At 47.7% G+C, this 27,683-nt stretch overlaps 1 protein-coding gene across 2 annotated transcripts in view; it reads right to left on the minus strand.

Annotated features, from left to right (window-relative positions):
• The window catches only part of HK1 (hexokinase 1), an 87,147-nt gene that overhangs the window by 2,492 nt on the left and 56,972 nt on the right, over nt 1-27,683 (minus strand). For both annotated transcript variants that reach the window (XM_007963221.2, XM_007963222.3), the window contains exons 8-17: nt 22,590-22,745; nt 19,843-20,076; nt 16,247-16,551; nt 14,558-14,706; nt 14,122-14,241; nt 12,588-12,683; nt 9,740-9,839; nt 6,989-7,172; nt 4,584-4,739; nt 561-794 (exon numbers count right to left, since the gene is read on the minus strand). In XM_007963221.2, coding sequence (XP_007961412.1) covers nt 561-794; nt 4,584-4,739; nt 6,989-7,172; nt 9,740-9,839; nt 12,588-12,683; nt 14,122-14,241; nt 14,558-14,706; nt 16,247-16,551; nt 19,843-20,076; nt 22,590-22,745 — 1,734 coding nt within the window. The remainder of the gene's footprint in view (nt 1-560; nt 795-4,583; nt 4,740-6,988; nt 7,173-9,739; nt 9,840-12,587; nt 12,684-14,121; nt 14,242-14,557; nt 14,707-16,246; nt 16,552-19,842; nt 20,077-22,589; nt 22,746-27,683) is intronic.

A 27,683-nucleotide genomic window follows, 5' to 3' on the forward strand; every position in this document is an offset into this window, starting at 1 on the left:
GGCATTCACCACCATCCTCGGTTAATTTTCAAAATTTTTTTGTACAGAGAAGGTCTCACTATGTGGCCTAGGCTGGTCTCAAACTCCTGAACTCAAGCAGTCCTCCACCTAGGCCTCCCAAAGTGCTGGATTACAGGTGTGAACCACTGCACCCGGCTCCTCCCCTTTCTTAATATCCTCTCCCCACTTACCCAACACAGCCTCTGGCCTGGCTACAGCTCACCAGGCTTATGAGTGAGCCCACACCCACCCTCACCTCCTCTCCCACTGCCCAGCCCCCACCTAACAGGGCCTAGGAGGAGTGGAGTGAGGGTCACGTCATGCCACTGGTGTGAGCTGGCCAAGTGAAGCCACTTCTCTGTATCTCCCTAAGGATCCCAGTCAAACCCTACAAACTGTTCATTACCTTGTCCCAGATAATCTCCAGTTCCTGAATGCACAGCCTTTAGGCTGGCTGGGCTCCGGCAGGGAATTTCCCCAGCGTGAACCACACCCTGATACCCCCTAATCCAAAGGGATCCCAGCAAGCTCTGCACATCCCAACTGGAAGGCCCACTCACTGCGGATGAAGCTTGTAGAGCGTCCCGTCCACTCCCACAGTCACGTTCAGACGGTCCAGTCCTCTGTTCTCTCGGATCTTATCCACCACCGCAGCCATGCCTGCACCACACAGCTGCGCGGCCCTCCTGGACACCACCCCGCACACGGTCTTGACGAGGATACTGTCATCGCAGGTGCTATTCAGACCCAGCTGCTGGAGGATGGCCCGGACCTGGAGCAGTGCTAATCGGTCACTGTGGGGGACAAAAGCCAGAGGGCGGGATGAAGTGGGACCCACAAGAGCAGCCTGGGGACCGCCTCCGAAGGATGCCCCCCCCCAGTCACTGTACTCATCCACAAACAGAGTCAAGGGCAAGTGTTACATGTTAAATTGTGGAGAATTTGGCAAATCTAGCAAAATAAAAATTGGAAAATTTAAACCACTGTCTCAACATCTAGGAAAATGCTATTAACATTCTAATATATTTCCTTCCAGTTTATTTTTCCTAGCTGGTATGCTTTCTCATGATATGCGAAATGGGATTATCCTTGATATGTGATTTTCTTTCTCTTTCCTATTTCATGCCTTGAGCAATTTCCCACAGCCTTATCTGAGAACAGGATTGGAAACAGCTGCCGCAATATTCCTTCTAGGGATGCACCATGATTTCTTTAGCCCATTTGGAGAAATTCAAGTTAATTGCAATTTTCTGCTATTATAAAGAAACATTTTAGGCTGGGAGCGGTGGCTCACGCCTGTAATCCCAGCACTTTGGGAGGCCGAGGCAGGCAGACTGCCTAAACTCAGGAGTTCGAGACCAGCCTGGGCAATACAGTGAAACCCTGTCTCTACTAAAATATAAAAAATTAGCTAGGCATGGTGGCATGTGCCTGTAGTCCCAGCTACTCAGGAGGCTGAGGCAGAAGAATTGCTTGAACCCGGGAGGTGGAGGTTGCAGTGACCTGAGATTGTGCCACTGCACTCCAGCCTGGGCAGCTCAGTCTCACAAATTTGATAAAGTTTGTTTATAAATCTTAAATTTCTTTTGCTACACATTGCCAGATGCCTTACAGAAAATTTTATCCATTTACTCTCTCTTCAGCAGAGTATTTGGCCACACTTATCCTCACTGGAAAAGACCATTTTTTACAACTTTAGACAGTTTTATAAGGTGGCATCACAATCACAAGACTATAGTTTAATTTCTCTATTAGTGAGGATGACTTTTTTTTTTTCCCATTTGTTTTTTGGCCATATAAACTACTTCTTATGTCTCAAGACTTTTCTCCTGGTATATTTGTCTTGCTTATATTAAATTGAAAGAGACGATGATGACCGGGATGGTACACTGAAGACCAGCCAGGCTTCCTGGAGGACTTATCATGTAACATATATTTTACATACATTACCTTACTTACTCCTCAACCAACCAATGCATGTATGATTATTCCCATTTTAAAGATAAGGCAACTGAGGCTGGGAGAAATTGAGTATCGCAAAGCACACAGCCGGTGGAGAAGAGTAGGTGTAGACCAGACCTGCCAAAGCCCACCATGCCCTGGTAGGCGTCTCGTCATACGCAGTACAAATGTCTTCCTCAGTTTACTGTTGCCTTTTAAGTTTGATTACTTTTTTTTTTTTTTTTTTTTTACTTATAGATGCTATGTAGCTATATTTGGCCATTTTTCTTTATGATTTCTTTCTTTGCTATTATGCTTGAAAAGACTTTCCACACCACTTCACACCCCTTAGGATGGCTATTCTCAAAAAACCCAGAAAATTACAAGTGTTGGCGAGGATGTGGAGAAACTAGAACTTTCACGGGCTGCTGGTGGGAATGTAAAATGTTACGGCCACTGTGGGAAACAACATGGTGGTTCCTCAAACAATTCAATGGGGAATTACCGTATGATCCCGCAGTTCCACTTGGGGTGCATACACACACACAAAAACGGAAAGCAGGGACTAAAAGAGACACTGGCCACCCATGTTCATAGTAGCATTTGCCACAATATCCGAAAGGTGGAAGCAAGCCAAGTGTCCACGGATGGATGAATAAATAAACAAAATGCAGTGTGTGTGTGACGGAATATCACTCAGCCTTAAAAATAAGGAAATGATGGCCGGGCGCTGTGGTTCACGCCTGTAATCCCAGCACTTTGGGAGGCCAAGGCGGACGGATCACCTGAGGTCAGGAGTTCGAGACCAGCTTGACCAACATGGGGAAACGCCATCTCTACTAAAAATACAAAATTATTTCTAGTGGGGTGTGTCGGATGTGCATGGTGGTACGCGCCTGTAATCCCAGCTACTCAGGAGGCTGAGGCAGGAGAATCACTTGAACCTGGGAGGCGGAGGTTATGGTGAGCTAAGGTTGCGCCATTGCACTCCAGCCTGGGCAACAACAGCGAAACTCCGTCTCAAAAAAAAAATAAATTAATTAAAAAATAAGGAAATTCTAATACGTGCCACAATACAGATGAACCTTAAGACATTATGCTAAGTGAATTAAGCCAGTCACAAAGGGCAAATGCTATGTGATTCTATTTATATGAAGTACCCAGAGTTGTCAAATCCAAAAAGACAGAGAGTAGAATGGTGGTTGCTGGGGTGGGGGAAGGGAGGAATGGGGAGTTAGTGTTTGCTGAGTACAAAACTTCAGCTGAGGAGATGAAAAGTGTTCCGGAAATGGATGGTGGTGATAGCTGTGCGACTATGTGAATGTACTTAATGCCACCGAACTGTATACTTAAAAACCATTTTGCCTGGGTAAGAGCAATGTATAGACTTGTTAGGTTTTTTTTGTTTAAGGTTTAATATCTTTCTTTTCTTTCTTTCTTTTTCTTTTTTGTTTTTTGTTGTTGTTGTTGTTGTTGTTGTTGAGACAGGGTCTGTCTCTGTTGCCCAGGCTAGAGTGCAGTGGTGCAACCTCAGCTAACTGCAACCTCCGCCTCCTGGGCTCAAGCCGTCCTCCCACCTCAGCCTCCCAAATAGCTGGGACGACAGGAATGTGCCACCACACCCAGCTAGTTTTTGTGCTTTTTGTAGAAACAGGGTCTTGTCATGTTACCCGGGCTAGTCTCGAACACCTGAGCTCAAGTGATTCACCCGCCTCAGCCTCCTAAAGGGCTGGGATTACAGGCTTGAGCCACCATGCCCAGCCTACACAGAGCCTACATTAGGTTATTATGACCATTCTAAAAAGAACACAATATTTGCACAATTGCTTTTGTTTTTTCTGACCATCTTTCCTCCTTCTCACACAGTGTGCCTTGGAAGACAGCAAAGGCAAGGAAGAAACGTTCCCTGGACAGGAGAAAAGTAGAAAGAAGGTGGAACAACTTGCCGAGGGGCATCAGCTCCTAGGTGGCCTGGCACTGAACCCCAGGCTGCCTTTCAGATAAATCCAGGGTGGGCCCTATGCACCCCCAATTCAAGTATGTGTAGTGCACCTTTACCATCTGAAATGGAATCCATATAACCTTCTTACACACATAATTTCAAATAAATCAATATAATGCCCCAACATAAAGGATGGATAAAAGGAAAGTAAGTTATTTATTTATTGAGATAGAGTCTCCTTCTGTTGCCAGGCCAGGCTGGAGTGCAGTGGCGCGATCTCAGTTCACTGCAACCTCCACCTCCTGGGTTCAAGCGAGTCACCTGCCTCAGCCTCCCAAGTAGCTGGGATTACAGGCATATGCCACCACACCCGGCTAATTTTTTGTATTTTTAGTGGAGACAGGGTTTCATCATGTTAGCCGGGATGGTCTCAATCTCCTGACCTCGTGATTCACCTGCCTCAGCCTCCCAAAGTGCTGGGATTACAGGCATGAGCCACCGCGCCAGGCCAAGGAAATTAATTTATAATAAAATTGTAAGATTTCACTATGCAAATGCCCAGGGTCTGCTATTCCAGAGGAGAAAAAACATCCTCAAAAATGGCCAGTGTCCCCTAGGGTCCCTACCACCCCCATCACAATCCACTGGCCAGGAGACCTCTGAAGGGTGGGTGCTGGCAGGGAAGGCACTGCCCACTCACCTCTCGATCTGAGAGAGAAACTTGGTCTCAAAGATGCCCCGGGTCTTCAGCGGCTCTGAGATCTGTCCTCGGAAGAGGAATCCCTTCTTGGTGAAGTCAATTAAGATGTTGCGGACGATTTCACCCAGGTACATACCACTGATCATCTTCTCATACCTGAGACAGGAGGAGGGGCCTGGGGTGTCTATGGGAAGTGGCCAGGAGGACTGTCAGCCCTTGGTCTCAAGGTCACTCCGCGTCTCTTACTGCCCCTCAAGCGCATCACCAACAGCCAGTGCCCAGCCCTGTGCTCTGCTGCAGAGGCAGCGTGGGAGGACCAGGGAGTCCTCCACTCTCTCACATCAGAAACACCACCACCAGCATTCATGTCTACCCGCTAGACTGGTCTCCCTCCTCAGCTACCTTCTAGCTCTCAGCCCCAAGGGCACTTCCCTGAGAGCCTGTCCTCCTCCATCCTGGGTTCTACCTGCCTGTTTCAGGTTCCCACACACCTCACCATTCTCCTCCTTCATAACACACATGAGCTCACTGCCTCCCACCACCACTGCTGCAGTGACAGCCCCAAGAGGACAGGACATGTGTGCCTTTTTCAGCTCTGAGTCCCCAGGGCACAGCACAGCATAGCATAGCACTGGGCCCTCAGTAAAGTGCCCAAAAAATATCTGCAGAATAAGCAAATGACTGGGCTAAGTCTTCAAGGAACAAGAAGACAAAAAAAAAAAAAGGAAAGTTCCTAGATTTTTCTAAAGGTTTTGCAAATACCCAGAGTACTGGTCAAGCCCACAGCAGAGTGACAAAGCCACACAGAAGGGAGAATTCAGTGGCCACAACACACTGGAGGTCAACCTGTTCTTGGAAGAACAGGTTGGAAGAAGAGTCTCCTGGAATTCGGATACTCCAGGATTCCTCCTATTTCACGTGGTACATGGAAGAATATGAAACACAATGGAATCACAGAGGGGTGGACACCACTACCAAGTCCCATCCAGTCCTTCTCATTCCACCACAAAGACCACCCCAGTTTGGTGCTGACATGTCTTTAACCCCTTCCAACACTTGCTGATTCCCCCCTTTTTAACCAAGAGGGTCTTACTATTATTGTTGTTATTATTGTTATTAATTTTTAGTAGAGATGGGGTCTCGCTATGCTGCCCAGGGTGGTCTCAACCTCCTGAGCTCAAGCAATCCGCCCGCCTTGGCCTCCCAAAGTGCTAGGATTACTTTGATGATCCACTGCACCCGGGCCAAAGGGGGTTTTAGCTCAGGGCCTTTGGTAGGCGACAGCATCTAGCTGGACTTGAATAACACAGTTCTTCACTATACTCATTTTATAGTTACCATCTCTTTATGGTAATACTGGTTCTCCCTCTTTTTCCTCCTTCATTAAATGTCAGTAAAGACTATAAGTGCCGGGCACGGTGGCTCATGCCTGTAATCCCAGCACTCTGGGAAGCCTAGACAGGCAGATCACCTGAGGTCGGGAGTTCGAGACCAGCCTGACCAACATGGAGAAACCCCATCTCTACTAAAAATATGAAATTAGCTGGGTGTGATGGCGCATGCCTGTAATCCCAGCTACTGGGGGAAGCTGAGGCAGGAGAATCACTTGAACCCGGGAGATGGAGGTTGTGGTGAGCCGAGATCACGCCACTGCACTCCAGCCTGGGCAATAAGAGCGAAACTCCGTCTCAAAAAAAAAAAAAAAAAAAGGGATTATAAGCTGATTTAAAGAAAAACACTAAGTAAATAACAGCATAGGTGGTATTCAGAAACAGCAAAAACCTTGAGGGGGCTAGGGAATGACTCGTGTTGGGTGCTACTCCAGCCCTTCTTTCTGCTCCTGGGAGACAATTTGGACCAACTCATCCTGGCCATGGCACAGGATGGCCTGATTCCTGGGGGCTTGGGACAAAGGGTCACTTGTCTCATTTCGGAGTATGGCAGACACTGCCATTTTGGACATGGTCCCTGAGACCTGAGCTGCAGAGCTCCACACGGCCACTAGGTGGTGCAGGAGGCTCGCAGAGGGAAGTACAATTGCCACAGGACCTCTGCTTCACCCCAACCTGCCACCCAGCCACCCTCACCCCACCCCCTTGTTATTCTGATGGGGAAGGAACACAGCAAGAGGATCGGAAGGCCAGAATCCTCCAGGCTAAAAAACAGTCACAGGTGGCCCCTAGACAGGCATCAACCCCGGGCCATCTTGTACCATGTTGGGGGTCTGTCCTCCCTGGTTCTCTGCTGTCCAAAAGGCCAAGGTCAGGAGTGAGCCAGGGGGTCCAGTCTTGAAGCTTCTGTTCAGACCTCTCCTCCTAGAAACTTCTTCCACTGCAAGTGGCAGAATGCAGCCAAGTGCTGCCCCCATCCCGACTGTGGGTGCCCTCTCCGCCAGGCGGGGTTACCTTTGTTTCCCGGCATTTAGGGAATATTCATCCACCAGTCTGTCGTACTGTGTCCTGATATCATCCAGACACCCATTGTCCCCAAAGGCCCCCCACTCCATGTTGATGCACATCAGCCCCCGGTCTCCCTCCACCATCTCCACATTCTTCATCTCCTCCATGTAGCAGGCATTGCTGCCAGTCCCTGGAACACACAAAGGGGCAGTGAGGAGCGGTGGCCTTGCATTTGGAGGTCTTGCAACTGCTTTATAGCAAAGAGATGGAGCGTTAATGGTAGAGATTTAGGCAACATTCAGACCAGAAGAAAAAATATATACATAGACACACAACAATATGCATACATGCCTATACAATACATACATGCCTATACAATACATACATGCCTATATGTATGTGTATAAAATATTAGGGGATTATCTTCTATTATACCATGGATATTCACTTATTTTCTTTTTCTTTTCTTCAAGACAGTATCTGGCTCTGTCACCCAGGCTGGAGTGCAGTGGCGCAATCTCGGCTCACTGCAACCTCCAAGTCCAGGGCTCAAGTGATTTTCCCACCTCAGTCTTCCAAGTGGCTGGAACTACAGGCACCACCACCATGCCTGGCTTTTTAAAATTTTTAGCAGAGATAGGGTTTTGCCATGTTGCCTAGGTTCATCTCAAATTCCAGGGCTCAAGCTACCCTCTCGCCTCAGCCTCACACAGTGATTACAGGCATGAGGCACCATGCCCAGGCCCACTTATCTTTTCTTGACAAGGATGGTTGGTCATGGACTATGCCTGCTCAATAAGCTTTCCTACATATCTTGGGATGAAGCCCACAGTTCAGGGCAGGACAATGTCTTCAGCATTTCAAGGGGGGCTTTCAAAAGCAATGGTTTTTCATCCTTTTTGTATCAGACCTCTGAAGATCAGATGATTCTTCTATGAAAAAGACACCTTTCTCTGGGTGGACCTACACACCGCACACATGTAACCTGGCATATGCTTGCCAGGGGCTCAGGAATCTCTGACTTCCATTCCTGAACTCCCTAGAGAAGAGTCACTTAAAATAGAAGGACCACAGACTGTTTGCTGCTCCAGCCCAAGAGGAGCTAAGAAACTGAAGTCGAGCATCCTGCAACTTTCACAGCAATTTTAATTGCCATGATATCCAAGCTTGTGGTCACTGAACTTGTCTCACTGAATAGACTGGACATTTAAAAACCAATCAACTAACCCAGGAAGAGGGCTTCACACACATACTTTAATATGCACCTGGATCACCTGGGGACCCTAAGAAGCAGATCCAGATTCAAGAGGCTTGGGCTGAGAGCCTGCGTCTCTAACAAGCTCCCAGGATGATGCTAATGATGCACCCAGGAGCACCATCCACCCATCCAGGGTGGGATGTAGGTGAACCTTCATCAGGAGGACACAAGACACATCCCCTGACCAGACCAAAAGGGCTTTGGTAGTTTTCATTCCCTTTGAAGAAACTTAAGTAGAGTTCAAAGACTGTACAGCTGGATGATGTTTGTTCTTTGTTTTCTCAGCCCCCTTTTCACCCAAGGTTAAAACTGAGAGAAGAGGAGCTCCAAAAATGGAAGATGATGGGAGTGGGAGATGCAAAGAAAGTCAAAACATGGAAACTATACATCTTGCCTATGTGAGTCCTGAGCAAAGAGATCAATTGATGGAGGAAAGAAGTAGTAGTTATGAAAGGTAGCTGGAGCCTGGTGCCAGGAAACAGGCCGGTCTACCTCCCAGGAGGGAAGGTGGGGCCCCTAGCTTTGCATTTCATACCTAAGCCCATTCATAGAAAGAAAGGGAGGGGCTGGGTGGAGAAAGCCAAGCCCCAAACAACCTTTCACCAAGAGCTGCTCCCTAGTTTTTTTTAATTTCAACAGAAGCGAAAAGTGGCTTAACAGTGAATGAAAAATTCTTCCTGGCACCTGGAAGGCAGCCTGCTGGGGTCTCTTCCCAAGCTCTAGATGCTCAGCAACTGATCCAGTAGCAGGGGTGCCACTGCTCACTGGCCAGGCAGAGTCTGCAGATGTTGGCTAAGAAACTCTCTGGGGTCTTTCCCAGCATCCCCTGACATGAGGAGCAGGACCAGCAGGACAAATGGTTTCCTCATAGCCCAAATCAATATGCTTCAGGAACGATGTGCTCGAGGCCCAGACCCCTAATGTGTTTGGATTACAAGGCAACAAGCTGCAGTGACCACCTCTCTGCAACCCCCTTCAGTGACTGGGACCAAGCACAAACAGTGGCTGCTAAAGGCAAAATGGTGCCCAAGACCATCCTGCCCCTTTCCATGCTCTAAGCATGGTCAGCATGGGAAGTGCTCTCTACTTCCTTTCCAGCCTCAGACTCCCTCCCTACCCCATCCCTCTGCAATACCTGCCCAGAGCCCCTCCATACAAGGCCCATAGAGCTGCCATGTTTGCCAGGCCCGCTCCAGGTACCTGTCTCCACTCAAGCCACGTGAGCCTTTTGGGGCCTCATTCCTCGAGAGTTCAGTTCATGACTCTGATCATAAGCAATGTGTAGCATTACGGGTGTCTTAGGAAAGAGACCCTGACCCCCGGCCCCCATTGGAGACTCTGCAGCCTTCATCCAGCCCTGAACTCTGGAGGTGGTCAGGAAACGATACTGACAGATAAGACTACCCCATACAGAGGACCAAGCTGCTGGGCCAAGGCTCCACAAAACAGGGAAAGCCCAGCCTTCCCTTCCCCAGGGAGAGACCTTCCAGGAAACTCACCAACAATGAGTCCGACCTCACAGGTGGGCTCCTCATAAGCACAGGTCATCATGGTGCCCACTGTGTCGTTGACCACAGCCACCACGTCCAGGTCAAATTCCTTTGCAAAGAAAGGGACACAGCTTTAGGAATAGGATCATTATGCCTGGCTTGAATGCTGCTGGTTCTGTCTGCTGCACTGCAGTCAGAGAGCCCCTCGTTATCATGTAAGATGGTTTTCTTACCAGCCTACAAAAACGTAATGAATGTTCCTTCACAGACTAAACCTCTGCTATTAAGGATATATCTGAAACATGAGATCTAAGGAAGGGAAAGTATTCTACCCATTTTACAGATACTATTAGAGTGAATCATAGAATAGGGGAGACAAGCAGCAATGATCAAATAGCTTCTTCCCTTTGGAGTTTAAAGCATTATGGCCTTTCAGAGGGCAAAACGGAAAATATCAAACTCATTGCTCAGAATCTATCCTTGAGAAATAGTCATGCAGGTGCACAAAGGCACACATACAAGGATATTTACTGCATGACGTGCAATCGTCAGAAAAAGGAAACAATCCAAGTGTAGATCAAATGGGCTATGTACACCGCAATCCAGACATATGCTGGAATCCTACACAGCCAGGAAAAAGAATGAGGTTGGTCTAAATGCAATGATGAGGAAGGATACCTGTTTCATATTAAATCAAAAAAACAAGTTGTCATGTTGTATAAATGGTATAATTCCTACTTTTTAAGAGTGTGTGTATGTGTATTGGCATATGCATGAAAAGCAAGATAGAAGAATTAACACTAACAGTTGTGAAACAGGCAAAAATAGATCACCAGGTATCCTTTCTAATTTAAGAGACAGAGTCTTGCTCTGTCACCCAGGCTGGAGTGCACTACCCCAATCATGGCTCACTGCAGACTCAACCTCCTAAGCTCAAGTAATCCTCCCACCTCAGCCTCCCAAGTAGGTGGGACCACAGGTGTGCACCACTATGGACTGGCTAATTTTTTATTTTTTAATTTCTTGCAGAGACTGGGTCTTACTACGTTACCCAGGCTGGTCTCCAACTCCTGGGCTCAAGCATTCCTCCTGCCTTGGCCTCCCAAAGTTCCTCCTGCCTTGGCTACAGGTGTGAGCCACTGCACCCAACCTGCAGCTATATTTTCAATGAAATATTGTAAGTTGTGTAGCATACCGTTCCAGATGCAACTCAGCCCTCTTTCTTTTTTTCCTATTTAACTGCAAAAGACAGCAGACAAATCAGCCCTCTTTCAGACACTCATGTCAGCTTCCCTGACTGCCTAGTGCCCAGGTATCTGTCTGCTCTTTAGACTGTCATTTGAAGTGTTTTTGTTTTGTTTTGTTTTTTAAATTTCTTACTTTGCTCAGTGTAATGGGGTTTGAAAAAAGGCAAAAGAAAAAAAATGTGAAACAGTCTCTTACTGACTCCCTAATTAATTAATGAGTTAAATATTGGAAATTTTTCATTTTATATTTTTTCAACTTCCTCCAACCAAAGACCACCAGAAACACACCTGTAATCTAACAAAGTCGGGCTTTACTGACTCACTGCAACACTGGAGAACACACCCCAGGGGGCATCTCGGAAAGTGGCTTGGTGTGGTGGCCCATGCTTGGAATCCCAACACTTTGAGAGGGTAAGACAGGAGGATCACTTGAGCTCAGGAGTTCAAGACCAGCCTGGGTAACACAGCAAGACTCCACTTCTATTTAAAAACCTCAACACTTTGGGAAGCCAAGGTGAGCAGATCGCTCGAGCCCAGGAGTTGGAGACCAGCCTGGGCAATATGATAAAACACCATCTCTACCAAAAATACAAAAATTAGCCGGGTGTAGATGCCCACCTGTAGTCCCAGCTACTAGGGAGGCTGAAGCGGAAGGATCTCTTGAGCTTGGGAGGCCAAGGTTGCAGTGAGCCAAGATTGCACCACTGCACTCCAGCCTGGGTGACAGAGTAAGACCCTGTCTCAAAAAAGGAAACTTTAAAGTTCTAAAAAAAAAAAAAAAATGTAATTTGGATCTGTGTCTGTGTTGCGGTTTGGGGGAAGGTTTAAAGAATTGGGGCTTTGCCCTGGATTGGATATTGTCAGGAACCAGGGGCAATTCTACGGTTACAGACTGGTCTTTTTCTTGTCTAAATCCATCATGGTCCCGGACGGAGCTGCTGTGTCTGATGTTTCCGCTCTGTAATTGTTTGTGGACTCTGTGAAATTGTTTGTGTTCTGCAGGAGAACACCAAGGCATAATTGAGAGTGTCAGGCTGTGCCCACCTGTCAGGGGCTGCTTCTCTCTTTTTCAATTTGTATGAGAGTTATGATTTACCTTTCTAAAAATAATAATAATAATAATCCTTTAACAACATAAACCTATGAGCCCTTGTTTCATTGTGGGCAGTGGAGTCAGGAAATAGGGAGCTTTTCTTGGCCAGGTCACATGCTTCTGTATTGTTTGAATTCTTTTTTTTTTTTTTTTTTTTTTGAGATGGAGTCTTGCTCTGTCACCCAGGCTGGAGTGCAGTGGCACAATCTCAGCTCACTGCACCTCCTCCTGGGTTCAAGCGATTCTTCTGCCTCAGCCTCCCGAGTAGCTGGGACTACGGGTGGCACCACCACACCCGGCAAATTTTTGTAATTTTAGTAGAGACGGGGTTTCACCATATTGGCCAGGTTGGTCTCAAACTCCTGACCTCATGATCCACCTGCCTCGGCCTCCCAAAGTGCTAGGATTACAGGTGTGAGCCACCACGCCCAGCCTGAATTCTTTACAACAGGCAAACACATATTTTAGAAACCCCTAAAACAGTAAAGATTTTTAAAAACATTCTTTTAATAGTTACCTCTCTCCTTTTTATCGCATCCCTTAGTAAGGTGGCTACATCATGGCCCACGCAGTCTGTTGCCTTAAAACCCTTTGTCCACGTGATCAAGATTCCCTAAAACATAAAAAGCACCAGGAGAGTCCTGTGTAATTAACCCAGAAGGGGAGAATACAAAATTCCAACCCTCCCTCCTGAGTCAACAACTGCTGAGGGCTTACAACATCGGAGACAGAGTTCAAACATCTGAAGACAAACCAATAAAATATGATAGACCCTCCTCACCATCCTCATAGGGGTCTGAAATAATCCCACTTCACAGATGGAGAAAATGAGGCACATTAGGTAAATAGTGATGTCTAAGTTCACTCAGCAGACAGCAAAGATGGCACTCAATAATGGAGAGCCCAGACCACCCGATTCTTAGCCTGGTGCTGCCACTGGCATAACCAGCTGTACAGAAGTGTCTACTGACACTATAACTAAAGGATCCTAAGAGTTTAGTAATGCTGTGACTACCTAAAATACATTTTAGGTTTCACTGGATTGAAGTTAAAACACTTCCTGGGGAAAAAAGTACCCTGGGTGTGTGCTGACTGTGATGAATCCAAGGTGAAAGTATAAGTGAAGTGCTTTAAAAACAAACAAACAAACAAACAAAAACCCTCAAGTTTTCACAGATCTAACTCCTGAGCTGTAAAAGAGTTTCAGAAGAAAAAAGTCTCAAGTCAGCGATGTGACTGGATTAACTGGTTTACAGAGGCAGGTGACCATACCTAGCTCTCCTAGGGCTGCTCATTAAGCCTTAAACCCTGGCCTAAGACTCACCTCCAGAACTCCTGCCTGATTATGTCTCTACCTGTGACACCCAGAGCTACCTACAGCTCTTCCAACGTGACAGGCTGGGTCTTGCTCCGTGACTCTGCACCATTGGTTCTTTCTGCCCAGAATCCACTCCCCAACCCTGACTGCATGGAGCTGGAGCCGCTGGTGTTAGGGACGCGGCTCCCCCACTAGACTGTGGCCTTCCAGAGGACAGGAGCTGTAACCTTCAGCTCTGAGCCCAGTACTCAGTAGTCAGCAGGTGCTCAAGCTCTGATCCTGGACCCTGATTCATCCCGTGTATTGAACAAACATTTATTATCTCCTCTGATTGGACACTGTGCTAGGGCGTGTGGGGATACAGGTCCTTGCTCACGGAGTATACCACTAGCAGAAACAAAAGACGCTGTCACTAAGAACTAACTGTGTAAGAAGTGCTATAAGCAAGGCAACAATCAAATGAACAGGGGGCACAGAAGAGGACAAGGTTCTATTTTTGCCTGTAGGACCAGAAGGTTTCCCAGAAAAGGTGACTGCTTTCAAAGAGAAAAGAAGAGAGAAGAGTCCCAGTATGTCCTGCAGGCTGTGAAATAAAGCCTGGCTCAACCCACTGTGACTGTGACTGTCACCTAGGAATGACACTGAGGCTGGAGAAGGCCTCAAGGGCCAGCCCACCCAGGCCACAGGGGACTCAGTGCTTCCTGATCACTGAGGCCTAAGGACAGAGACTCACCGCGTCCAGACTCGTCTGCTGGCAGGGAAATGAGAACGTGAAGCCCAGAGGCATCCTAGGGCCTTTGATCCCCATGTAGTCCAGGAAGTCAGAGATGCAGGAGACAATGTGATCAAACAGCTGCAGGAGAAAAGAAAGGATCTCCCATGCTCTCTGTGGTTTTAATTTTATCAGTGCACATGGACCAAAGTGTGTATACACACACACACACGTATGCAAACACACCCCCCACACATGCAGAGTGAGCATCCTTTTCCAGAGCCTTGTCAGCCACCAGAATGTCACAAGCCAGGCATAGCAAAAAGCATCTGGTGCTTCTGGGCCACAAGGACACAAATCCATGTGGGCATCCCATGGAGGATTTTGGTCATCACGTGACTGCCGGTGCCACTGGCCATATGTGCAGTGCATATACACTATGGTTTTGTAATCTCACCTCTTCCCCAGTGCCCTGCATGATTTCAATAGGAATGGCGTAGATCTTGTTGTGCATTTCCACCGTTCTCTTTTTCCCACTACGGATTTTCACCAGCAGCACACGGAAATTGGTTCCTCCAAGATCCAGGGCCAAGAAGTCACCATTCTCTGTTGCAGTCAAAAACGTAAAGAATGTCAAAAACAGCTAAGTGCCTCTTGGCAGCCAGTAACCCCAAGACTCCAGACTTTCAAGGGGAGAATCCCATAGCAAACACAGAGGAGAAGCTGCAACTCCTCCCTTTAGGACACAGCACAGACTCAGAGGAAGAGTGGGCACTACATCCCTGACCACCACAGACTTGGAGCCACACTGGGAGGGCAGCATGTGAGTAAACCACCTGTCACAATACACAGACTTCACCAGGGCTGCAACAATGAAAATCTCCTACAAAAATTAATAATTTATGTCAGGGTGTGGGGTATTTGCAAAAACAGCCACATCATTCCCTTCCCTGCATGTGCAAAATCCTTCTTTGCAATGTGACTGCAGTTCTTCCCACTGAAAGATGGAGTCAATTTCTCCTCCCCTGGGATCTAGCCCAGCCCTAGGATTGTTCAGGCCAACAGAGTGTGGCAGAGGCAAAGCTGAGCCTATCCCCAGTCTGGGCTTCCAGGAGGCTTTAAAGTCTTCCCCTCTCCCTTGCAGCCCTTACTGCCACCACTTGAACAGACAGGTGGCCCACTGAAGGATGAGACACAGGGCCAGGGACCCCCGCACCCCAGCCAGCAACCAACCGCTGGACATGTGTGGAAGGGCATCTGAGATCTGTCTCAGCTGACCCAACAGCTGACTGCAGATGCAGGAATGAGGCCAGCAGAGGTCAGCCGCACCCGGCCCTGATGAGCAGAACTGTCCAACTGACCCACAGATGCATGAACAATATAAAGGGTGGTTGTTTTAAGCCACTAAGTATAAGGGTGGCTTATAATGTGGTATTACGTAACTTACACATAGGACTCATTCCTGTCACAAACATTCATTACTCCAAGGACCCACCTGAAAAGCTCTTCAGATTCCCCATAATGATCAGCTTCAGTGAAAACTACCAAGGTTAGCATAAAGGGTTGGATTCCGTGCTACCATTTGCCTGAATGCAAAACGCCCCAGGCCCTGAATGTCTCATGCATACTCTATCGAGATTTAAGAACGGTACACTGAGTGTTTATCCTTCTGCTGGCTTACCTTGGCTTTGGGAAAACCTAATCAGTGCTGTGGGATTTGCCCAGCTTTTAAGAACACTTCTTTTTTATTCATTTAATACTTTTTGAGACAGGGTCTTGCTATGTTGCCCAGACTGGTCTTGAACTCCTGGGTTCAAGCAGTCCTCCCACCTCAGCCTCTTGAGTAGCTGGATGACAGGCGTGTGCCACCTTGCCCAGCTCAGAGCACTACTCTGAGCAGGGCTGTAGTTTTAGAGGTAGATAGCACTTGCCTGGGAGGTCTGACCAGGAAAATGTAACTGCCCCAACTCACACATATGACAAATCAGTTAATAAAAATGGAAAACAGGTGTGAGGAAGTTTCTAGCTCTGGCAAAATCATGCATCACCAGTGCAAAGGCATCCACTGGTGAATCCAACCTCCCCCACTGTGGCTCAGTCCCTGGCAGGAGCAGGACAGACATGTCAGCCCCCAGCAGGCCCTCACCGGTCCCGTCAGGGGTACTCCGGACGAAGGAGGGCAGCATCTTAACCGCGGCATTGTTGTGCGTCTGCTTCCTCAGCCCCAGCTCCATCTCAGCCCGCATCCTCTTCTTCACCTCCAGCAGCATGTCCTTGGTGAGGTGGAAATGAGCCAGGGTCTCCTCTATTTGCCGGTGCTGCTCGGCCAAGCGGTAGGCCACCGCTGTCACCATGGCAGCCCCCTTGCCGCTGCCACTCTCTGAGAGGAGGAAGCGCACATCGGAGTCCGGCACCAAGCGCCTCAGAGTCTTGTGGAAACGCCGGGAATACCTTGTGGGGGCGGGGGGGACATGCCACAACAGCTGGACTGAGCATCCACTGGGGACCTCTGGCCACCCTTTCTTTCTCCACTCTTTAACTCTTTCCCTCCCCCCCCTTTTTTTTTTGAGACAGGGTCTTGCTCTGTCGCCCAGGCTGGAATGCAGTGGCACAATCACAGCTCACTGCTGCCTCAACTTCCCAGGTTCAGGTGATCCTCCCACCTCAGCCTCCCTAGTAGCTGGGGCCACGCCTGGCTAATTTTTTTGTATTTTTAGTAGAAACAGGATTTCGCCATGTTGCCCAGGCTGGTCTCAAACTTCTGGGTTCAAGCTATTCACCTGCCTCAGCTTCCCAAGTGCTGGGATTACAGGCATGGGCCACTGTGCCCAGCCTAATTCCATCTTCTGCACCTGCTTGTTTCATCACACAAATCATATATATCCACTGTAGAAAAGTTAGCAAATGCAGAGAGGTAAAAAGGAAAAATGAAATCGTTCATAATCACACATAAAAAGAGAAGATTCTCATTATTACATGAGTATCACACACAAAAATTCCAGGTCTAAAAACATTTTGCCCTCCACCGTGAAGAAGATAATACAGCACAGTGGTCAAGAGCACGGTGTTCAAAAGTCAGATGGGGCCAAGTGCAATGGCTCATGCCTGTAATCCCAGCACTTTGGGAGGCCAAGGCAGGTGGATCACCTGAGGTCAGGAGTTCAAGACCAGCCTGGCCAACATGGTGAAACCCTGTCTCTACTAAAAATACAAAAATTAGCTGGGCATGGTGACAGATGCCTGTAATTCCAGCTACTCAGGAGTCTGAGGCAAGAGAATCGCTTGACCCTGGGAGGCGGAGGTTGCAGTGAGCCGAGAGCACACCACTACACTTCAGCCTGGGCAACAGAGCGAGACTCTGTCTCAAAAAAAAAAAAAGAAAAAAAGTCAGATGGGAACACAAGGGCGAACTCCACCCACTCCACCTCAGGTGACCTTGAGCAGCTGACCCTGAAGTAATGAGGGTCTCAGTATCTGGGTGTCAGTGATGTGCAGGGAACTAACTGAGCTCGTTAAAAAGCTCAGATTAGTAACTGCTGCTGAGGAAGGGTTCAATAAATAATCACTCTTTTTTTCACTTGGCTCTTTCCCTCACCATATAAAAGTCTGGAGATTTCTCAGTGTCTACAAGAGAGCTTTGGGACAGCAGTGAGATAGAACTTCCTCAGTTCTATCTCTATCTGCGGTCTGCAGTCAATAGAGAAGGCTGGCAAAACAGTTCCCCCAAAATATTAACAGCAGTCAACTCCAAGGGGTGGGATTAAGGATGATTTCTATTTTCTTCATAACTTTTTGAACTAGTTAAAGTTTCTATACTGAGTAAATATTACTTCTGAAATGAGAAACATTTAATCAAAGCTATTTTTTAAACTGTGATGAGAAGAGTTCTGGCTCATAGGGATTACTACACAAGAGTATGAATGTACTTAATACCACTGAACTGTACCCTTCATGGTTAAGGTGGGCCGGGCACAATGGCTTATGTCTAAGCCAGCACTTTGGGAGGCCGAGGATCACTTGAGGTCAGGAGTTCAAGACCAGCCCGGCCAGCATGACGAAACTTCATCACTACTAAAAAAACACATACAAAAAATTAGCCTAGTGCAGTGGCATGGCTGAGGCAGGAGAATTGCTTGAACCTGGGAGGCTAAGGTTGCAGTGAGCTTAGAGCACACAACTCCACTCCATTCCAGCCTGGGCAATAGGGCAAGACTCTGCCTCCAAAAAAAAAAAAGTTAAGATGATATATTTCATGTTATGTGTATTTTACTACAATCTAAAAAAATTCTAATGTGATGCTGCAAATCCCTAGGCTTTCTTGTCCAAAAAATTAGCCAAGAAATTACAAAGAAAAAAGAAAGCAAGCAATGGCTAATAAAAGTTTCATTATCAAGAATTTTGCAAATACTTTAAAAATATTTTAAAAATACAATTACATCCTTGGCAAATAACATCCTCTAACTTGGCTCAAACCTTTTCGCCTCAGCAACACAAAACTATTTCTCTCTCTCTCTTTTTTTTTTGTTTTTTCTTTTGAGACAGGATCTCACTCTGTTCCCCAGGCTGGAGGGCAGGGGCACAATCTCAGGTCACTGCAACCTCCACACTCCCATGCTCAAGCGATCCTACCACTTCAGCCTTCCAAGTAACTGGGATTATAGGCACACCACGACACCCAGCTAATAATTTGTATGATTTTTTTGTAGAGACAGGATTTCACCACATTGCCCAGGCTGGTCTTGAACTCCTGGGCTCAAGCAATCCACAAGCCTTAGCCTCCCAAAGTGCTGGGATAACAGGTGTGAGTTGCCATGCCAGGCCAGGACTATTTCAGTTTAAGTCGACATTCTTTGAGCCATCACCAGAGCTGGGTGTGAAGGTGCAGCATTGACGTGAGTACTTCACATGCACATTATATTTATATGTACAGTGGGAAACAATTCTGAGGTCCTGTGCACAAAAATCATGTCACAGGCTATCATTAAAACTTATTAGATAATGACTTAGAATTTACCTTTAGCCTTTTAAAAAAGTACAAGCCACGTTCTCACAGGACAACGTGGCTTCTGAAACTAAGGTGAGACGGTATGAGGACTGGCTGGGGCTACTGACAGACCAGAAGGCTGCGTGGGGAACAAAGCACCCCCTCGCCAGTGGGGTCACCTTACAGCTCCTACAGCTCCAGCTCTCAGAGGCCAACCACAGACAAGCTGCCCCTTTAAAAAAGTAAAGTCTGAGGGTTTGGGGGGTTTTAACGGCAGCTTCTGAAACAAGAATGTGGGTACCACACCTCTGACCCAAGGTCCTCCTGACGAAATGCAGATGAGAGACAGACACATTCCACCCAGCGGGACTGACAGCTACAGAAATCTCCATCTCGACTTTTGACAGGGCAAAGTAACAACGGAGTGCAGAAACAATATCAGCAAGGATCGGCTAAGGGCAATCCTTCCCAAATGGGCAACACTGACCTTACTGCCCAGAAGTAGGCATGTTATTTATTTATTTTTTTTTTATTTTTTGTAGAGATGAGGTCTTACTATGTTGCCCAGGCTGTTCTCAAACTCCTTCCTCCTGCCTTGGCCTCTCAAAGTGCTGAGATTACAGGCATGAGCCACAGCCCCTGACCACCATTGTCTTGTCTGCCAAAAAATGTTCACTGGATACAAAAGTCTGATTTCTGGAGAAGGTCCCTACCCACAATGGATACAGAGTGCCAATGAGAGCAAAGGGCAGACTCACTGTGGGTGCGTCTTGTAAAGAGATCCGTCGACACCAACCGTGGTCCGCAGCCTGGGTGTGCCCTTGTTATCACGCAGGCGGTTCAAGATGGCGCCCAGTGTAGCAGCCACCAGGTTGGCTGAGCGAAACGAGACAATGGTGCAAACGTGCTGGACCGAGACACAGTCATCATCGGACGGCTCCACTCCCAGGCGGGTCAGGATTTCTTTGGCATTGTGGAGGCCTTCCTTATTCCTGTGAAGTTAGAGGCCAATACTGATGCACTGAGGACCACACGAGGCAGTGCAAAGCACTGAGGCTCGAAGGTGCTAGAAAGGGAAAGCCTATGCATGGTATGGGATGAAGACAGTCAAATGCCTGAGAAAGGTCCAGGAAGGGTTCTCCTCCATAAGAAATGCCATGTAGTAATAGGAAAAACTGTACCAGCCTGCATTACGCCAAGCCAGAACCATGAAGAGAAGTGGAGAGGCAAAACGATGTGGCCTCTGAACAAGTGGAGAAGTGGCTGCCACCACCCAGGGCTCAGGAGGCTCGGGAGAACCTCCCACTCGCCAGGTCTGTGAGTTGCCCTGGATGCTTACACATCCTTCCTTGATGTCTCTCAGCCAAATTGTAATTTTCTGTATATGTGTTTTGTGTATCTTTTGTTGGATTCATTCCGAAGTACTTTATAGTTTTGTTATTACTGTAAATGGTGTCTTTAAAATATATATGTATACATACATGTGTATATATACACACACACATACATGTGTATATATACACACACACACACAAACACATATACACTATATTCTTTAAAAAGTATTTTAAAATATGTACATATTTTTATTATTGCTGATAGAAATATAACTGATTTCTGTATCTTATCTCCAGACATCTTTTTAACCTCTTCCGTCATTCTACTCATTTGTCTGTAGGTATTTTGGGGGTATTCCATATAGACTTTTACCATTTGCAAATAACGGCAGTTTTACTTCTTTTTTGATTCTCACACCTTTAATTTATCTCTCACCTTTTCTTTAAAAAAAAAAAAGAAAAACCCCACTGGCTAAGACTCCAGTACAATGCCAAAATAGAAACTGGCGATACTGTCTTGCTCCTGATTTTAGAGAATGCCTCTAACATCTGCTCTTGCAGGATGTTTTATATAGTTTTTGTTTGTTTGTTTGTTTGAGATAGCCTTTATTATAATATACATGCTTCCTTGAGCTAGCTGGGTCAATACCAGAAACAGGCCAAGAGGAAGGAATGCATTTCTTGACTTGGCCAGTGACTTTCAAGACAATCCACGAGTCTCCTGCTCCCCTTTCTTCCCAGCCACTGACCAGGAGACTCATGAAAAGACACGGCTAGAAACTCAGGAGCAAGGCTCCCTGATTATCGGGGCTTTGCACCTACTGTTCCTGAAGGAGAGTAATCATCAAACAAACTCCAGCACATGGGTATGGCAGAAGAGTTGGTCCAGATAAACCCCTTTCCTATTCCAGCAGCTGCCTTCTCTAACCTCGAAGAGAGCTAATGCAAATCTTCTCCCAGGAGCCAGAGCTATGAAGCACTGGCTCCATCCCAATTTCTAGGACCACACAGGGAGCAATGGGAATGACCACTTTGTGCAGAGATAAAATAGCATTCCTTGCACCAAAGATGGCAGCAAAGCTAGCCTTATCTTTATCCAGGTGGCCTCACATGGCTACAAGGAGTCTCCTTAAACAGGAGTACAGCCTTCTGCACACAGAGGCCAGCAACAAGACAAGAGTACTTTAGACTTGGAGGCACCAGACTACATCAGACTGCCACCGGGATCGGGGTCACCTGCTTCCCTCTCTGTGTGAAGGCCTGTGAGTTACAGTTAAGACAAAGAATCCCAGGATTCTTGTGTGATGTCAAGGGGCTGCAGTTAGTTGCTGGCTGGCTCTGTCTTTCCTTCTAACTGTCCTGTCTCATCTGTTAACCAGTGTTTCTCAACTTGCATGCCAGGGCACATTTCTGGCTGTTAACAGGTTTCCCCCGAAAGAATTTGTGAGTGGCAGGGAAGGGGTGGTTTCAAGCACAAAAGAAGTCTGAGAAATGACAAGTCAGTCAAAGCAAACTGGGTTTTCTTTAATGTGATGATGATACTATAAATCTGTATTCTTTTTATACTTTATACTTCTCATTCTGTTTTACTGTAAGTCTGTATTTATTTTACCATAACATTGTAAAATGGAAGATAAATGTGCCATATTCCCAATCCTACTGGTCAAGGAAGTCTTTTTTCAGGAAGCACCTAATTAACACCTTGAGGTTACTAAGGTGCCCTTAGTGCCCTCAACACAGTCTGGAGAAGGTCTGGAGAAGGTCCAATTCCAAAAGGTGCAATTGCAAAAACCCAGGCTCCAGGCTTCACCAGCTTCTTGCTCCTTGCTTGAATCGTCTGCTTCCCGGACGCTAATCTTACCCTGAGTGTGCGTGGAGGGTGGGGGTGACGGGCTGATGGGGGTAGGAGAGGAAGCTGCTCTTGTAGCTAGACAGGAAAATCACCTGTGCACTTGAGGCTAACTATGTCATTCTTTAATGAACCGTGACAAGTGCCTGCAGGGAGTCTGGCCCAGGATGGGTCAGATAAGACTGAGGGGACACGGACCCAGAAAGCCATGACACTCTTGAAGGAAAAGCCACCAAACTTGGACTCAAGAAGTAACAGGGGACCAATTGCTCTTCTCTGCCCCAACACCCCAAGAAAGCCTTGAGGGGATGGTACCTACTTTTCAATGGCTGACACATCACTGGTGTTAAACTTCCCTCTGGTGAGCAGCTCCGGGGTGATCCGCCCTTCAAACAAGAGGCCCTCCTTGGCCATCTTGACCAGGATCAGTCGAACCAGCTCTCCCAAGTACATGCCACTGACCATCTTCTCAAACCTGCGGGAGAAAGGTAAACCGGCACTTGTCAGCCTTCCTCTGTGCCCCACACACGAGGGCTGGGACAGACACAAAAGGAATGGGAAGCCCCGACTCACCCCTCACCAGACCCAGCCTCGCGGCAGGCAAGACCATGCTCTTGCGTGACTGAACAGCAGAGGGAGAGGGATCGGAAGCCAAGACGACTCTAGAGAAGGCAGGAGTATCCAGACCCCATGCCTGTGACTAGGAGAACACCACAGGCAGGAGCGGGCAGGGAAGGCTGCCTGAAGGCACGGGGAGCGTTCGGATTTAGATTGCAGATGTCAAGAAGGCCCCAGATAGAAATGTGCAAAATATTTTAATCTCCTCCTAAACTGTATGCTATACTTTTTATTTTTTATCTTTATGTATGTATGTATGTGTGTATTTACTTATTTATTTTTTGAGACAGGGTCTCACTCTGTGCCCAGGCTAGAGTGCAGGTGGCACAATCTTGACTTTGCAGCCTCAACCGGCTAGGCGCAAGCCATCCTCCCACCTCAGCCTCCTGAGTAGCTAGACCACCACGCCCAGATAATTGTTAAAATTTTTTGTAGAGGGGTAGTCTCCTTATGCTGCCTAGGCTGGTTTCGAACTCACGGGCTCAAGTGACCCTCCCAGACGCAAGCTACAGCACCCGGCTTGTATGCTATACTTTTCAAAGACCTTTCACCTCTACTCCTATGGAAGACCCCAAGCCCTGTGGATAGGAGGTAACGAGGAAGTATTGTCTCCATTTCCCAGCTCCGAAAGGGTAAACAGCTTCTCTGAGGGAAAGGCAGCCACTCCCCTTGGGGCCGCTGTCAGGACATTTGTTAGGCACCTCCCTGGCATGATATTCTCCTTCTCCGGCCAAAAGGATCAAGACTTTGCTTTGAGGAACTCACTCCTCCCCCACTGATGTTACCCTAAACTCCAGGGCTGGTCTCTGAGTACTGACAGCCAATCGGCTCACCCCACTGCTCCAGCCCCGTTCAAGCACCAGCCAATCACAGAATGAGCCCAATGCTGCAGGGGAGAGGCGGCCAGGTGTACAGACAGAAGCCAACACGCATTGCTGAAGGCCCAGCCAAGAGCTGGCAAGAACTAGGGCTCGATGCCATACGTGAGCCAGATTCAGCCCCCGTATCCTGGCTGGCCAGGGGCCAGAAGGAACCCCTGAGCAGGGCAGATTGAAGAGGTGGGCGCACATCAGAGCAGCCCGCCGCTCCTCTGCGGGAGCCCAGCTGGCACACCCACAGCTGGCTGTGACACAGCAAAACAATCTGTTCCAACCAGAGCCACCCAGGAGCCAAGGATGCTGCCGAGACCTGAGCACCCGGCCCTCAACCATCAGCACAGGGCACAGAGCCTCCTTAAAAATATAGTCCTCATTGTTCCTTCTCCTGACAGAACCAGACAGGACCACCTGGCTGTGGTCAGGCAGAGGATCCCTGGCAGGAGAGTGCCCTTCTGAGTCTGGTGCCGCCCCAGGCTCCTGTGGGAACAGCCTCTGTGTAGCCCTGAACAGCGGTGGAACAGCGCTGGTGGAGCCCTGGCAGAGCCACTACTGAGCTACTCACCTTGGCCTCCCTACCTGTGCAATGGAGATACTGACTGCCTTCCTGTAAGGTTATATGGAGGATACGGAGGATATGGGTTAATATAGGTCACTATCTGACAATATCTGGCTAAATAATGAGTGCCTGTGGCCCTTCCTATGTGTCTGACACTTTTCCCAGCACTTTACCTGTATTAACTTATTTCATCTTCGTTACAACCCTAGGAGGGAGACATAAGAATTATCCCCATTTCACAGATGAGGAAACAGAGGCACAGAAAGGTTATATAACTTACCCATGGACAGGGCTAACAAGTGGCAAATCCACATTTTGAATCCAGTTAGATCTAACACCAGAGGTTGTACTCCTAACCACTGTGCATTTCTGCCTGTCTCATAGACAGTGTCATTCAATGTTAGCTGTCACTATCATGCTAGCAGCCACCTAGGACCACCCCTACCCCAGCCTGTCTGCCTGTTCTCCTCCCTAGGCAGCCTTCCCTGTTTGGCAGTGTGACGAGAGAAAGGGCATTCCCCTTAGGATGGGCTAACATCAGCCTCCGGGCACCCTCTACCTGCTGCTTTTCACTCTGCCTTCTAAAGATGCCCAGAACTATCTGCTCCCTTTTTACACGGCCTATTACATACATGGATAGTGATACCCCCTTTTCCAGAGGGAGGCCCATGGCCACGGTCTGTCCTTTCCCAGTCCCTAAAGGCCCTGTTAGAGTAGCAGAACAAGCAAATAGCACCTCTCACGAGCTTCTCTCTGTTCAAACCAAGGCTCATGGAGACTGGCTCCTGTTCCAACAGCCTGCTTCCCATCTGCTCAAGTGAAATTAATGAAATCCAGCAAGTCATGATCTGCCTCTCAGGGCATGCCACCTGTGATAACCAAACAGGTAATGCCCAGATGTCTCGGCAGTCAGACACCTACGACCACAGGTAGGCAGTGAGAGACAGCGTGGCAGGGTTCCAACCATTCTGCCTGCCGGCGGGCCCAGGCAGGACTGAGATGGGGGAGGGAAGCATCATCAACCACGAGGAGTCATGGGCAAGGACCTGCACACCAATGAGGAGCCCTCAGCACCCTGGGTCTGCTTCAACTAGAAGCCCAAGGAAAGAAAAGAGACAGAGGCCCATGGCCAAGCAAACCAGGATTGGAGCTGCCGAGAGATTCCATGGAGCAGCAGAACCACAAAAAGAAAAGGCATCTGGGTGCTGACTTGAAGGCACGCAGTTACTCAACCACCATCCAGGCCAAAGAGCTCTCCCAACCACCGACCACCAGCGTTTGCTGTTGTAGTCACTGCTGTTGCTGTGTTGCTGTGTGGGGTGGGTGCTCTGCAGTTTGAAGATGTGATAAGGAATCACAGGGAAAAAGGATTCAAGATCCCAGAGACTCCAGACACAGCACAGAGCAAGAGCAGAAGAGCAAGAAGTTCAAGCAGGCCAGGTGCAGTAGCTCACACCTGTAATGCCAGCACTTTGGGAGGCTGAAGCAGGAGGACTGCCTGAGCCCAGAAGTTTGAGACCAGCTGGGCAACATAGGGAGATTCAGTCTCTACAAAAAAATTTAAAATTAAGCCGAGTGCAGTGGCTCAAGCCTGTAATCCCAACACTTTGGGAAGCCGAGACGGGCAGATCACGAGGTCAGGAGATCGAGACCATCCTGGCTAACACAGTGAAACCATGTCTCTACTAAAAAATACAAAAAACTAGCCGGGCGAGGTGGCGGGTGCCTGTAGTTCCAGCTACTCGGGAGGCTGAGGCAGGAGAATGGTGTAAACCTGGGAGGTAGAACTTGCAGTGAGCTGAGATCGGGCCACTGCACTCCAGCCTGGGCAACAGAGAGAGACTCCATCTCAAAAAAAGAAAAAAAAAATGTTAAATTAGCCAGACATGGTACGGCTGCCTGTGGTCCCGGCTACTCAGGAGGCTGAGGCAGGAGAATCACGTAAGCCTGGGAGTTCAAGGCTACAATAAGCCAAGATCACACCACTGCACTCCAGCCTGGGCAACAGAGTGATACCCTCAGGGGAAAAAAAAAAAAAAAAAAAAGGGCTCAAGGAAACAAAAGGGGAAGGAGAATTAAAAATGAAATAAAAGGTGGGGCTAACTCCACAGTATAAGACAAGCATGTGGCAAGAATATCAAAGGCCTGGAATATAAGGGCGAGATGAAGGAAGTCAAAAGACTGATCCCTTTTAGAAACAGACCTTCTGACTCTGGGGCAAGGTGGGGCCTGAATACTCAAAGCAGGTTCCTCTGCTGCCTCCCAAATGCAATAACTACCAATGAAGGCAGGAGCCACAGAGCTATGATGACAATGTCCTCCCTGTCCACTGTATACAGTAGGTACTCAGTTAAATGCTAACTTCAATCAAAGCAAATGGAATGAGCAGCTATTGGTAGCCTAGAGCCCACTTGGGCACTGAGAGCCTTTGCACAAATCTAACACACTGAGGTTTTAAAACCTGATTAATGGCCGGGCATGGTGGCTCACGTCTGTAATCCCAGAACTTTGGGAGGCCGAGGTGGGTGGATCACCTGAGGTCAGGAGTTCGAGACCAGTTTGGTTAACATGGTGAAACCCCATCTCTATAAAAATACAAAATTAGCTGGATGTGGTGGTGCATGCCTGTAATCCCAGCTACTCGGTAGGCTGAGGCAGGAGAATCACTTAGAACCCGAGAGGCAAAGGTTGCAGTGAGCTGAGATTGCATCATTGCACTCCAGTCTGGGTGACAAAGCAAGAATCTGTCTCAAAAAAAAAAAAAAAAAAAAAAAAAAAAAAAAAAAAAACCCTGGTTAAAAATTGGAATTGCCCAGGGAGCTTTTACAATACTGAGGACTGGGCAACCTAGGCGGACTGAGTCACTGGTGAGAGGATGCCTGGACATCAGTATTTTTTTTAAAGGCCCCTATATACCTCTAATGTGTACTCAGAGATGAAAAATCACTTCCCTAAATCCTCCCTGATGGTTTTTCTCCATAAATGATAAAAAATGCCTCTTTATAACAAACCTCTTATTACCAATGAGAAGAGATTCTGGAAGCTCACTCTGAAAACCTCAGACTGTCAAACAGGGCAAAAATCCCCAAACCTACACCAGACCACACCTCAACAATGAGTCTTGGGCCACCTCTGTCCTATTCTAGGGTCATAATTTTCCCATCAGTCAAATGGAGGAAACATCTTTCCCTGCCACAAAGAGGATAAAATGACTTTCAAGAACTAGGCATTCTATGTAAAAAAGACATAGGGAAGATCCAGAGATTCAGATAGAAGCCTGGGGCACAGCAAAAATTTGCTCAGGCAAAAAACTCTTTAACTTACAGCCTATTTCCAGGAATATGTGACACAACTTGGGAAT

This window comes from Chlorocebus sabaeus, chromosome 9, assembly GCF_047675955.1.
Source record: "Chlorocebus sabaeus isolate Y175 chromosome 9, mChlSab1.0.hap1, whole genome shotgun sequence".
In the NCBI taxonomy this organism is placed as follows: Eukaryota; Metazoa; Chordata; class Mammalia; order Primates; family Cercopithecidae; genus Chlorocebus; species Chlorocebus sabaeus.